The 15721-nt window shown below is 28.0% G+C and overlaps 1 protein-coding gene and 1 long non-coding RNA gene across 3 annotated transcripts in view; one reads left to right on the top strand and one right to left on the bottom strand.

Moving 5' to 3' along the window:
* Positions 1-15721, bottom strand: part of LOC101238065 (inositol polyphosphate 5-phosphatase OCRL) — an 88769-nt gene that overhangs the window by 27737 nt on the left and 45311 nt on the right. For both annotated transcript variants that reach the window (XM_065793814.1, XM_065793815.1), the window contains exons 15-17: positions 2839-2909; positions 1056-1167; positions 284-393 (exon numbers count right to left, since the gene is read on the bottom strand). In XM_065793814.1, coding sequence (XP_065649886.1) covers positions 284-393; positions 1056-1167; positions 2839-2909 — 293 coding nt within the window. The remainder of the gene's footprint in view (positions 1-283; positions 394-1055; positions 1168-2838; positions 2910-15721) is intronic.
* Positions 15130-15370, top strand: LOC136077796 (uncharacterized). The gene is made up of 2 exons (XR_010637289.1): positions 15130-15182; positions 15316-15370. It is a non-coding gene; the product is annotated as an uncharacterized LOC136077796 (long non-coding RNA).

Below are 15721 nucleotides of genomic sequence, written 5' to 3'. Positions count from 1 at the left end.
TGCTTTAAATTTCTGTGTCTAACTCCTACAGTTTCAGTTTTCAGTAAAAGTCTGAGAATGTAATAGAGCAAAGCATCTGTATCTCTAAAAACGTTAGAAGATAGGCAATGGAAATTAGAGCATAACTTTTTTTCATAATTGTGTTCAAATAAATCATTAAAAACTGAGATGGTACATGACCAAGCATAAAATTATTTGAAAAATGTAATAAAAATAAAAAGGAAAACGACAAATACTTAAAAATAAAAATTTTAAATAAAAAAAAAGAGAAAAACTTTTTTACCTTGTATCCCAATTATCAGTACCAGGATCATACTTATATGTGGGTTTAAAATTTATTTGACCTTCTGAAAAACCTTCAAACACTTTACCCAGACGTCTTTGCAAATTTAGCTATAAATAAAGCTTAAATGTTTTATGGTTCAAAAAACTTTGTTTTCTTGTTTACTTTTCTTTTAATTTTTGCAAGTTAAATGGATCAAAACAATTTACCTCTTGAAAAAAAATTTGAATTTAAGATTTAAAAAGTAAAAAACTTCTTTCTTTTCGATCAAAAAAAAAAAAAAAAAGTTTTTATATAATTATACATTTGGCACTGTCATTGCATAGGGAAATTGTTACACAATATAAATGACATACAATAAACAAGCTGGTTATTGAAATAAGAATTTTTCAATAACCGGCTTTTTATTATTAAATTATAATTTATTATAATTAAACGGCTATTTTTATTAAAATTGTTTTGAAAAACTTTGTTGCAATATTATAATGATAAGAAAGTCAAAATTTAATATAGATAAAAACCAAGATTTTTATTTAGCCATTATCAAAGTCAAAATTTATCAAAACCAAATTAACCATAAAATATTTCTAGTTATTCAGCAACAAAAAAACAAAAGTTCATTATACTCATACCAAAGCAAATACAAATAGGAAAGAAACTTTTGTATGGAAAATATTGAAATCACTGGTCTGAAAGTGTTTTTTCCTTAAATCAATGTCACATGAGTACATCAACCTTTATCCTTTTTTTTCTTTTTATAACATTTACTTACCTGGTCATTTAAATACAACTTTTCATAATCCATATCATCACTCAATGCTTTAATTTGATCAGGATCTAATTCTTCAAATCGATAATTGAGATCGCCCATCCAAATTATCACACTAAAAAACCAATAATTGAGATCACCTATCCAAGTACCTTGTTAAAATATTATTAAATTAATAATTTTGCTCACTTGCTTCTTATTCAAAGTAAATATAGAATAATTTGAAATTTTAACTTCAGTTATAAGTGTTTGTGTGTGTGAGTGTGAGTATATATATATATATATATATATATATATATATATATATATATATATATATATATATATATATATATATATATATATATTTATATATATATATATATATATATAATATTATATATAATATCATTCTCTTTGCCATGACACCGCAAATGGTGGAAGCGTTTATTTAATGGTGAAAAGGGAAAAAAGAGAAAAGAAAAAATGAAAGAAATTATTTTAAAGAATAAAAACGATAAGTTAAAAATAAAGTAAAATAACAAAAATATTAAAAGGTATAAACGAACTAAAAGATTCAATAAAAAATAAAATAAGAAAATGAATAAAAAAGTAAAACAAACAAATAGATTTAATAAAATAAAACAAAACAATCAACTAAAAGCGAAGGAACAAGTTAAAAGAAAAGAAGTTCGAAAAATGTTTGAAAAAATAATAAAAAGAACTTATAAAGCAAAAATAACTTGCTACAAATTTTCTACGCTTTTCTGTTTCTGCCAAAAATAACAAATATAATTTATTTTATTTTGTAGAAGTTTTTGTGTTTGCCTTTTCGTCATGTAGTTTTTGTTTTCGTTTTGTAGTTTTTGTGCTTGCCTTTTCGTTTGTTATTAATTGTGCTGTTGTTGCTTATTATTTTTATTGTTGTTCGCTGTTGTTATTAATTAGTGTTTTCATATTTTTTTGCCTTTTTATTTAATTTATTATAGCTTAATCATTTATTTAATTTAGGCTTGCTTCTATTTATTAATATTGCTGTTGAATTTTTTGTTTGTTTGTTAATTTTATTTAGGTGTCACTCCAATGACTAGTTTTTATCTATATGAGTGACACCTAATTTTGTAAAATTATAAAAAATTTGTAATTTTCAATTTTGGGTTAAATGAATGGATAAATGTGTGTGTGTGTGTGTGTGTGTGTGCGTGTGTATATATATATATATATATATATATATATATATATATATATATATATATATATATATATATATATATAAAATACAAGTCTAAAAGTACATCTAAATCTGACATTATAGTGATTTAGGGTGCTATAAGTGGTTCAGTAAACACATCAACTGATATTGGAGGAATATGTGAGGGAGTTACTGCTATTTGATTTGGATTGGGTCAGATAGGGCTCTTTCATTAAACCTTATTTTTTTTGTTTTTTGCAAAAACACTGTATGGAATTAGGTTGGCAAAAAAAGGTGATATTTGTATTTTTAAATGCTATTGTATATATATTAGGGTGTCCCAGCTGCCCCCCAAAAATCAAAATTTGGTTGTGGACTCAGCTCAGCCTGCTCTGAAATTGAAAGGTGATACAAAAGGCAAATTAAATCTGGTGAACACATATTTGTTCCACATGATATTCTCAAGAATCCAAATGTTATTGCCTGGAGTGTGAGGAATAACATTAGTAATACTATGATGAATTTATTTGTACATTTGATAATATCTGTCTGGAAGGGTATTACATTTAATAAAAGTACAATTACATAAACAAAATATGCAGAACATTATATTACTCATGATCAGAAATACTCAGATGTGGTTGAAACAGTGTAAACTTAATCTTGTTATAAATTTCACGATAGTCCTAAAATAAAATAAAACTTTATAGAAATATACATATACACACATAATAACATACATATATAGTTGCCATCACAAAATCCTGCAAAAAAAAATTTACATAAATGAAAAGTAAAAAAAAACAACAAACTAGATGAATAAAAGTTTTTAGAGCATGAAATGACAAATACAATGAAAAATGCAACTTTGCTGAATGACAAGAGACGCAAGAATGAGTTTTGGTTGATGGAACTAGAGATAATACCTCTGAGCAGCAATTTTATAATATTTGTAGAAAAGAGAAAGAGATACAAGCATTAATCAGTGGAACAGTGGATCGAGGCAGATAAAGCAAGTTCTTCTACAATTAAAACACATTAGCTTTAGCCTCTCTCCAATTGCCATTAAGCTGCATCTCTTTCTCTTTTCTATAAATACTACCATGGTTACTTATCAAGCCAGCTATCATCACTTGACTCATCAACCAAAATTTAACATTGTGTAATTTGTTTATCAGCTTAGTCACATCATGTTACTGTAATTGTTCCTTCATGTTCAAAAAATTTTTATTTAGTTTTTTAACATCTTTCAAATTCTGTCTATGTTTTTGTAATACATAAAATTTAAAGTGCTCTATTTCGTTTTCTGTTAACTTAATTAGTGGTTGTTTTGCAGTCTTGTTGGGAAAAAGTCTTTGTTGTCTTGTGTAAAAAAATCTAGATAGTACTTATCCAAAGCCTAAGTCCATGTTGTACATATGTACTAAAGTCACAGCAGAATTTTAGAATTTACTTTTTAAGATAAGAGAACTTTTTAAAATCAATTACAGCAAAAATACCCAATTTCTGCCTGCCTAAACTCAAACCTTAAGTCAATGTATTAGTAAAGACCCCATCTATTTTAATTTTAGCATGATGTCATCAGAGTTGTTTAATGCGCATATAAATAAAATTAATATATGTTTGTGTTTCTGCGCATGAGAGTGTTTATATTTATAAAACAGATTTATTGTGATATAAAAATACAGTTTTTTGTAAGTAATGAGCATTTCTAAAATTTGACAGCAATATATAAGCATTATGCCAACCTAAAAAAGATTTTGCAGATTGCTGTCTTACATTCTTAAGTTGGTGCAGCTTGTAAAATCATTTAGATAAAATCTATTAAATAAAAAAAAAAAAAAAATCTAATATTTATATAACATTTTTTTTCTGAAAAATAAATGCCACCATTTTTAAACTGATTTTATTTGCATTACTAAGTTATGCAAATTTTGCTTGACACAAAGCTACTCAAATCATTAATTGCATTTTGTTCAAATTTCAATTTCGTGAATAAAGTGCTATGTAAGAGTGCAGTTTGACTTGTTAAGTATTTGCTTATTAAAAATAATTATTAACATTAATAACTTTTAATATTATTAAATTTTAATAAGTGTTTCTAATTAAATAATTAAAAAAATTGCCATGCTTTTAATTTAACTGATTTTTCAGTTATTAAGTTTTTAATTTTATGCAATCAATATTTTAAAAATCGGCTATAAGCAGTAATGTAGTATCTAGCAAGCTAAGTATTAGCTATGTTCTGGAAAGAATAAATTTAAAATCTTATTAAAGCTAATTTAAAACATTGACTAATTCTTTTCGAAATTGCGAGATCTGTCTTACTAGAATATATATATAGGTTGTTTTCTGTTGCCAAGTAAACATATAAAGAGATTTTTTTAAATATTAGAAATTTATATTGTCTTTAAAACCTGATCTGACAGAAAAAAAAAAGGATATAAGAAACAGAATTAGAAACACTATGAAAAAGATATATCCATTGCAACAGAAAAAGTCTCCTTTTTATTTTACCAGTTTTATATATATTTATATATATATATATATAAAATATATATATATACATTTGGGCTGTCCAAAAAAATTTTTTTTTTCAGATTTGATTGCATAGTTGTTTATTTTGTGCCTTTGACATAGTAATTAACTGTGCAAAAAATCTTTCCAATCAGATAATGTTTAGGGGGTGCTCAATGACCATAAAGTTTTACGAAAAATGTGAAAAACATGGAAAAAGTAACAAAGTTCCACAAATTTCTAAAACTCGGTTAATTAGATTTTTCAGATTTGATTAGTTTTAATTATCTCTAAATATTAAATTCTGAATACAAATTACAATCCACATCCACTTTAGACTGGTTTATTAGCAGAGAAATTAATGAAATAAAATACTGCAATACGACTAAAGTTCTGCGGTTTTTGTTATATCAGAATTTTTCCAAAATAAAACACTAGGATTTTTGACTCTTTGTCATTGATTAAAATACGAATTATAAACAAAAAAACATATGAGCAATTAACATTTAATTATCGTAATGTTATAGTTCGTGCAATGTTAATGCTAGCGAGGACTATAACACTTCAGAGTACACTTTCTGGCATCTGGCACTCGCTTTCTGTGATCCTCAACCACCTGAATTAACCTCTGCATTTCAGATTCATTCCTTGTAATCGATTCATTAAACATCGACATTAAAGCCACAGATCGTTCGGCAGCATCATTTACTACTTTCAATGAATATACTAAATTTTTTCCTTCTTGGTATTCTGGGGAATCATTCCAGGTAGCTGGATCGTTGTTGAACAGAAAATCAATATCAACCTTCATTGACCGCAACGCACTTGCTGAAACTGATGTCACCAGCATGTCCAGAGATTTCTTCTCTAGACTTTCAATGTTCTTTAATTTGATCAACCTTTCAGACCAGTTCTCACCGTGAAATTTCATGTTGGAAATCATTTTTCGCTTCTCTTCCGTTTGAAGTTTGTTTGAAAACAAAGCTAGTGGGACCAATTCTGGTGAAAGGTACCACAAATGGTTTTGAAAGTTCTTGACTGCTGCTTCGGAAATCGTTTTATTCACAACTGCAAACTGCTTAAGTTGCTGAAACAGAAGCAAGTCATTAACTGGAGCATCGCTGGCATTTTTGCATGATATCCAAGATTTTACATAAACCAGACTAGCAAATAAGCAAAATTCACAGAGATTTTTTTCCTCTTTTGTGGTCAACTTGAACTCTTCACGAAATAAATATTAAAACAAAATCTTAAAACAATAAATAACCTTGGCCATCCAGCGAGCCATGTGATAAGCACCAGGGATCTTGAAATGATAATTTTTCTCTTCTTGATCAGGCAGTTTTCCAAGTATTAACAGACAGAGATCCATGATTTCTTTGTAGTCATCCCTTGGCATTTTAACATGCAGGTTTTCTTTGAGGAATGCAATCACTTCATTTTGTAGTTCTTGCACCAGGGGTATTTTCATTCGAATGTCATCCAGAGGTTTAAAATTTCCTTGATTAACTTTGGGCCAATATTGCTGAAATCTCTGGAAAAGAGGTATGTTGGGACCAGATGATGGTCCAAATAGTGATCCAAACACTCCTGCTACTATGATCTCATGAACATGGTGTCTGCAAGCGAAATATAACAAATTTCTACCTATATATTTCTCTAGAACTACACATGCACCATTTTTGGAGCCAGTGTTAGAGGCTGTAGTATCAAAACTCATTCCAATAACATCACCAATTATGTCCCAGAAATTAAGCAGATGAATAACTGCTTTTGCTTGGGCTTCTCCAGTTCCAGCTGATAGTTTTGCTATTCCAAGTATTTTGTCAACATTGTGACCTGTCACACCTACAGATAGCCGGTCAACATTTGCTTTAGGGGCTGCAGAATTTGTACGATCTATCATCAGTTTGCCATCCCAGTGGACGATTAATGGTGGTTTGTCCAAATCGCAGAATTCAGTTCGAACAGTGGCTTCAATATTTGATCGATGATAGGTTCGTTTTCTACGGACTTTTCGAGGTTCTGTCCACCAGCCCTTGCAATTGCTGCTGCTAGTATAGTAAATTTTGTGTCAGATAGATTAATTCTGTCTAATGTTGATGAAACATCAGGCGAGTCAAGAATTGTATCTAAGATACATTGTCGTTTTGGAGTACTTGCTTAACTTGATTCAGCTGACCCTGAAGAACTTGCTTTACTGACTTGTTGTCTGTAATAAACAGGAATTTCTATCTCAAAATCTCTATCAACCATTTTATCATTATCAACAGCATCGTTATCGTTGTCATCACTATAACTTTCGTCATGTAAAGGTTCAATAACAGGAACTATTGCACTCGCACCAGATTGTCTTTGCTCTTCTTTTAGCTTTCGTTCTCTCTCTGCTTGTTTCCTTGCTTCATTTCTTTCTTCTAATTTTGAAAGTTCTTTGTCCTCTCCAAACATCACCATTTTTCTCTGACATCTCTGATCCAATAAAAATTCTTTATCTTCTTCAATTCTGATCATGGTTTCAGCATCCTTGTGGGCAATGTCAAAAAGTAGGCCAATGGTGTCTGTAAATGATTTCTCTCTCGATTTCTGAGAATCTGACAATCTGGATTTTTTTTTTAAAATTAATTTAAATTCCTGGACTAAAGTTTTCAACTTTAAGACTACATTCGGATGAAATGCTGTCGGAATACAGGCTTTATTCCAAATAATAATCAGTTCATCAACAGTTGTTTTAAGACTTTCAGGCACTGATTTTTTGGTTGAATTAAGATGATAAAAAAATGTTTTTAAAACATCAGATGTTAAGGGAAGAACTTTATCTGGAAGATTTGGCTCTGGTTGTCCAATTAAAAAGATTTTGGTTTGAAGTCGTGTAGAGATAGCAACACGAGATGATGCTGCCATTTCAATGATAACTGAAATATTATGAGAAAATCAAAACTCAATACCATATTATACAAACTTATCATTCAGTTGTTGGTTTATGCAGCTGCAGCAATATATTATAATAATTATTACTAAAGAAATTAAATAAATATTTTCAAATTAGAAATTATTATTATCTGCACTTAATAACAAACAATACACTACCAGACTACCATGCTAGTTTTCTGTAATAGGTTACTAAGGTTAGGTACTATCAAAATATTAATACATTTGTTGTCAAACTGAAATTCCAAATAAAAATAATATTTATACTTGTAAACCTTTTTATTCTGTTTGAACAAATTCTAAATTGAGTTAAATAATAGTATTAAAATTATGAATACAAATTTTAACAAAATGATATAAACACAGTTGTTTTAAACACTAGCAGACATTTTTTAGTCTGGTGCCCTGATGACAGTTAATCTGCTGCACTTTAATTAATCTATATAGCACACAATCAGACAATATTTCAGTGGAAAAAATCTAACTAACCAGGTTCTAGAAATTTTTGGAACTTTGGAACTTTTTACACGTTTTTGACGTTTTTCGTAAAACTTTATGGTCATTGAGCACCCCCTAAACATTATCTGATTGGAAAGATTTTTTCCACAGTCAATTACTATGTCAAATGGCACAAAATAAACAACTATGCATTCAAATCCGAGAAAAATTTTTTTTTCCTGTGTTCACACGAACAGCCCTAATATACATATATATATATATATATATATATATATATATATATATATATATATATATATATATATATATATATATATATATATACACACACATATATATATACGCACACATATATATATACACACATATATATATACACAGACTTCGGAATTACGAAAAATGATGTCTGTAATAATTTGAAAACCTTAATTTGTTAGAGGTCGGCATCAGGTCGGAAAAAAAATTTGATACAAAGGTTTTACCAAATAACATAGAAACAAGGTTGGCTATTTTTTACAACCTCAAACACTTCTGATTATGCCAAACCAAATTCCAAGAGCTATATATACATATATATACATATATATACATATATATATATATATATATATACATATATATATATATATATATATATATATATATATATATATATATATATATATATATATATATATATATATATATATATATATATATGTATATATATATATATATACATATATACACACACACACACATATATATATATATATATATATATATATATATATATATATATATATATATATATATATATATATATATACTTATATACACATATATATATATTTATATATATATATACATGTATATATATATATATATATATACATGTATATATATATATATATATATATATATATATATACATATATATATATATAGAAAATGTTTATATATATACATATATTGAAAGGTATATATATAAATATATATATATATACACACACACACACACACACACATATATTATTATTTTATAAACATCAATAAATACGGATTTTTCTGATACTAAATTTATTTTTGCTGGATTGTTGTAACCAGCGTCTTCAGCTTAAAATTTTTTTTTTGTTTTTTTATTTATATCTTATTTTTAAAACAGCAGTTCTATTATATGTCAATGGGATGGTTTTATCTTTTTCTGACATAAGTGTGCCAGAAATGGTGTCCAAAATTTTGTTGACACATATTGTGCCTCATCTAAATTGATACCATTTTGTTGAGGGGCACATTGGTGGTACTGTATTTCAAGTGCCTCACGAACTTTCCTATCAAACTTTTTAGCATCAACATTTAGAGGTCTGCAACTGCCCCAGTTAATTTGTTGTGTACAATGTCTCATGTGTGCGGCTAATGCAGATCATTCTATTTCCTATTGTACTGTTTTTTTGTTGTTGCATGCATGTTTTTATTTGCATTTTTGTTTCACATATATACTTTTTGCTACAATGACATTTAATAAGGTAGACTCCTGGGTGGCTGTTAATTTGTAGTTTGGATTTATTTCTTGATGTTAATATTGCCTCTAGGTTCAGGTATGATTTGAAGACCGTTTCCAAAAATACAATATACTATTGAATTTGAAAATGACAAAAAAACACTAAATTTTCTACACATATGCATAATAAATAACAAAAAAGGTAAATATGAATTTAAAATACACAGAAAAAATGCAATTACTAACATTCAAGTTAAGGCAACATCAAACCATGATCCACAAATTTTAAATGGAATATTCAAGGGTTTTGTACATAGAGCATTTAATGTATGCAGTCAGAAACATATATATATATATATATATATATATATATATATATATATATATATATATATATATATATATATATATATATATATATATATATATATATATATATATATATATATATATATATATATATATATATATATATATATATAGCGTCTGTTCACAAAAAATCCGGAATGAAAAATTGTTCTTAATTGAATACAAAATTAATCGATTTTTGACAAAAATTTTAACTAAAATGAGTGACTGGACATTGTTAACTATTTTATAACCGAAAGTGGTCCTAAATCAGCGGCTTTTCGAACTTTAGTTTTGACTGAATCCATTAGGTTGAAAAAGTAGTCTGGATCAAACTCTTTCAACTTTAATCGAATTCTATTCTTAAGGTGGTCAAGATTTTTCGCAGTAAATCCATTTCCATAAATTTTTGCTTTTAAATGTGCCCAAAAATTTTCAATTGGCCTTAACTGCGGTACATTTGGGGGGTTATCTTTAGCGTCGACAAAGTTAATACCTAAAGTGTTGTAAGTTTCTAATGTGTGTTTTGCATAATGACATCTCGCTCCGTCAGGCCAAAATAAAATTTTCATGTTTTGATGCTTGGAATTTATAAATGGAAGAAGTCTTTTTGTAATACATTCTTTAGAATAAGTTTTTGCATCCAGTGCACAGTTTTTTACAGCAAAATAAGGCGATGAATGACCAAAACGACTGATTGCAATCCAAACGAGAACTTTCTCGTCAAACTTTTTTTTGAAGTTGAATTTAATGTTAGGATCAGTTTGAGAACTATCCTTTGTATAGTAGCCAGAGTTTTGTGAACAATTTGCACCATTTACACAGAAGATTCATCGCTAATGATGATTTCAAAATCATTTGATGGCTTGAAAAAAGTTTTTGAAAGTTTTAATAAGTTTTTCTTTTGTTTAATTTCTTGCTTTTCTGTTGTTTTTGGTGCATTTTTTCTTTTGGTATACTTTAGTCCATGCATACTTAATAATCTATTTACGTATGAAACGCTTATCTTATATTTTAGTGCCAATCTTCTTTGCGAAATCCCGATTCTCTCTTCTGCTCTTGCAATCATGGACTCTCTCTTTTCTGGTGTAATTTTAAAAGGTTTTCTGCCGCAACCGATTTTTCTATTCATTGGCAAATTATTTTCAGACCTTTTAATTATGTCATAAATTGTAGATTTAGCGATTCCCATTTTCTTAAAATGATCCACTGTAAATTTCTTTCCACTGTTTATGTTTTGTTTATAAAAATTTCTAATCACATTTCTAACATCGTTCTCTTTTAGATGCTCCATGTTTATTTGAATTAATTATTTAAACTCAATTTTGCCACAAAATGAAACTGTTGTTGTTGACCGATTAAATTTAAAAATTTCAAATCGAAAATTCGAAATTTAGAACAATTTGTGTACATTTGAAATCAGTCCGGATTTTTTGTGAACAGACGTTATATATATATATATATATATATATATATATATATACACACACATGTATGAGAGTATGTATAACTCACACTATATATATATATATATATATATATATATATATATATATATATATATATATATATATATATATATATATATATATATATATACACACACACACGTGTCCATTTTTTTTTGACATCGCTTTTATAAAGTCTCCTTCATGTTTAAAAAAGATGCATATAGTTGCTATCGACAAATTACTTATTATTGATAGCGCCATTTTTTTAGAACTGTTGTCATTGTTGCTTTTTTTTTTTCTTCACTTTAGATGGACCACAAGACTGCAAAAGATATTTGCATTTTAATTAGTTCATATAAATGGCAATCGAAGCCTTTGTTAAATGATGACATTTACAAAATTTTCTCTGAAAATAATTTCAAATTATCAAAAATTTGTCTGAAATTAAAAAAAATGAACATTCAACCTAAAAATGCATCTGATTTTAAAATATCCACCAACAATTTAAGATACTTGCATAAAAAGATAAAATCTTAAAAAAAAAACCTACCCAGCCATGGACTGCTATTATTAATTTTTTGCAGCAACCATTTAAATATGATTGCAACCATTGCAAATATTCACTTGAATATCACAAGTGATTTAAATTTTGCCTCAGAAACAATGCAGAGAATAAAGTGTGATTCATGCAAAATAAAAAAGATGCAATACGTAGAAAAAACAGAAAATTGCAGCAGAGAATTTGTTTTTTGAAAAGTTTAATGATCCGTAACAAGCTTACAAACAAAAAGCTTAAAAGACTATTATTCACTAAATTTGTGGAAATTCAAATATTCCAAAGAAAAAAAAAAAAAACAATCCAGCAGAATAAGTTTCATTCTCTAGATTTCATAGATGAATTGAGAATTCTTAAAATTAGTAAAACAAATTTGCAACAAAATGTTAAAAAGATAGAAAGGAAACACAAAATTGCTATCAAAGAATTACAGGAACAGATAAAAAAACAAAGAGCAAGAAAACAAACAACTTGTAAAACAAAATCGTTATTTAACTAGTATTGTTTTAGAAAAAAATTAATAGGCTAATTATAGAAACCAAAAAATTAAAAACATATGACCTACCCATAAGAAAATGTATTTATGCTGCTATTATTAACAATGTGCCTGTGGAAAGTGTCTTATTTTTGTTGGAAAAAATTTCTGAAACTTTACACAACACAGAACTGCAAGTAACACTCAACTCATCCACAGTAAATAGAATGGCATATAATCCAGGTGTTGCATTGGTTTAGGCTGGTGATGCACTTTTTCATTGTGAATGTGCAACAAACATGTAAACAAGTTTCTTATCAGTACCTATCCTCCGCAAAGATGTTATTCCTTATCAACCGCTAAACTTGCTGGAGGGACAGGATTTGACTGTGCTGCTTGTATTGTCAGTGTAATTAAAGAACTAGCCATTACATTTTCACAGTTTAAAAATATGCCAGCAGTAGAAGTTTAAGACATATTCACTCAAAAAATCAAAAGTTGTTTGTCAGACAGAGCACTTGTTAATAGTTGTGTGAGAAACATGCTTCAGGAGGAGATGGACATTCAATTAATGCAACTGCACTGTAATGTTCATCCATTGGAAACTATTGCCTTAAAAGCATTATTAGCTCTTAAAACAATAGATCATGAGATGAAGATAAAACCAGCTAAAGGAACTAGGGATTGCGATTTCCCGGACTTTTTCCATTCCCGGGATAGCGGGAATTATTTACATTGTTCCCGGGATCCTGGGAAATTCCCGGGAAAATCTTCATCAGAGAAAATATAAATAACTAAATACACTTTTCTATTTTTCTATTTATTTTTTGTAACTGTTTACAACTTTAAAGTGACTTCTGAGAAAAACCAGTGCATCGAGATGAATGTCGATCAATCTAGTTCTATAGTTGGTAAAAAAAAATCCAGTTGAACTAAACACCCTTTCAGCCTCTACACTGGAAGGACGAATAGTTAAAAGCGCATTATAAAGCATATCTAAGTTATGCAATCTTTTATTAGTAGCTTCAAGCAGATTGAATTCTTGACGCATAATTGATTTATTGCACTTGACTTCAAAAACATCTTTTTTTTTTACAAATTTTTCTAATCTGGCAGCCATAGATTCAGATAACTGATTTATATCAATAATACTATTGTTAAGTTTTCTATCGCTATCTTTTTCTTTTGCTATATTTTCAATTATGGGAAAAAGTCGACCAGCTATTTCAATCGCTAAATTTATCATAACTGCTTTAGATGGCATGCTAAATAAGTCATCATCCATATCACTTTTTGAAGATTGTGGATTATCTAAAAATTTTAGTAAACCAACAAGATCTTTTTTTCTTCTTTGACATATTCTTTCAATTAAAGCATTTTTAAGATCTTTTGCTAGGTAGCAATCTTGAACATCAAGTTCTTTAACCATAAATTTTAATGTGTCATCAGCTGTTAATAAAGTTGCTTCCCTTCTGCAAATCATTTCAGAACCTAAGACAATAAGTTCCAGACTTTTTGCTAAATTTTCAATTACTGTAAGTTCATCATCAGACAACATTAGGTTTTTTAAACTGAAATCCACGAGAGATTTAAAAACTGCTTTTTTAACTTTAATAAATCTTTGAATCATGGTCAACATTGAATTCCAACGAGTTTTTGAATCCAAAATTAGCACTAGCTCTTGTCCAAATTCATTTTTAGAATAACGCTTTAAAGAATCCATTTTTAAAGGAGATCTTTTAAAAGTTACAACTATTTTTCTAACTTTAACAAGAACTTTATGAAGCTCAGGAACAAGATCAGGAACTTGGTCACTAATTTCATTTTGCTGATCCTCCTCCTCATCATAATCATCGTCATCATCAAAGACATCATCTTCAATATCTTTGTCATTAGTACTTTGATTATTATTTTTACCTTTTTTTTTATATATTACATCAACAACGGCTAAATGTATTGCGTGTGCAAAACAAAGTTGATATTCAGAAGGCGAAGTATATCCTAATTTTTCCATAACAGAAGCACCATCAGTTGTTATGCAAACTACATCATTTGTAAGACTTACATTGAACATGTTTAATTTTTTGATGAGTAGTTCTAGGCAATCATTTGAATTGTGCGATCCTAACATTTGCTCTAATCCAAGATTAATAAAGCCTTCATTAAAGTGAAGATTTATATTCATAAATCTTCTGCTATGTTTTGAATATTCATCCAAATCTATACTAAACTTGCATTTTTTTCTTTTATTTCGAGTATCTTTTTTTTATTTTCTTCGACTATTTCCAAATAATATATATATATAAGATTCATGACATCTGTTTTCGATTTAGGAAGAGTGAAGCCTTTATCACGAAGCAACTCACGAATTTGATCCGATTCAGTTATTGCATTAATAGAAAAACCATCAATCGCAGCAAAACGAGCTGCGATTGATGGTTTTTCTATTAATGCAATAACTAAAAATTCCCAATGCGCTGCGATAAATTTCAATATGTAAACAATATAAATAAGCAATATTTCTTATGGTCCGGAAAACAAAAAATTCTGACTTTGGCGGGAAAGTTAAAATACAAAATCCCGGAAAGTTAAAGTACAAAAATCCCGAAAAAAATTTCCCGGGATTCCGGGAAATTGGAATAAAATTTTTCCTGGGAATTTCCCGGGAACAAATTCCCGGGAAGAATCACTAAAAGAAACTGATGAGGTTGCAGTAACAGTCCTCAAAAATATTTCTAAGCTAAGGTAATTTTTTATATGTATATCTTTCATTATTTAAATTTTTTTTTAGTTTTGTTTTCTTGAGAGCAATTGTTTCTTTATTATTTTAATGGTTTGAAAATTTGAAATTGTAATTTTTTTGCTCTTTTAAAATCAGGTATAGTTTTAAAGGTGATCCTGCAGCATTCAAAAGCTATCTTAAAAAAAAACAATATTGCTCCAGGGCTATTCCTTAGATATGTTGGTAGTAGATTTCATGTTTTGTTCTATATGGCAGGGATTGTTGTCACATACGAAAGACTTGTAAAAACCTTTTTTGAAAAGTAAGTTTTTTTTTTAGATGAATATTAAGTTTAATAGAATTCCATGCATTAAATTTTTTTTGTCATTCTAGCAACACCAGAAATAAAATTTCTTTTGTTAATATTGATGAAAAACAAAAACAAATTATAGGAGTAATTTTGAAAAATTGAAACTCGATAGGGCAGCTTTTTAGCCATAAATGGGATGATAGATAATGGCAATATACATTTATATTTTGGTAGAATTGTTGATGAAAAAGT

Source organism: Hydra vulgaris, chromosome 03, assembly GCF_038396675.1.
Source record: "Hydra vulgaris chromosome 03, alternate assembly HydraT2T_AEP".
Lineage (NCBI taxonomy): Eukaryota > Metazoa > Cnidaria > Hydrozoa > Anthoathecata > Hydridae > Hydra > Hydra vulgaris.
Note: the sequence above shows the minus strand (reverse complement) of the source record. Positions and strands in the feature narration are given on the sequence as shown.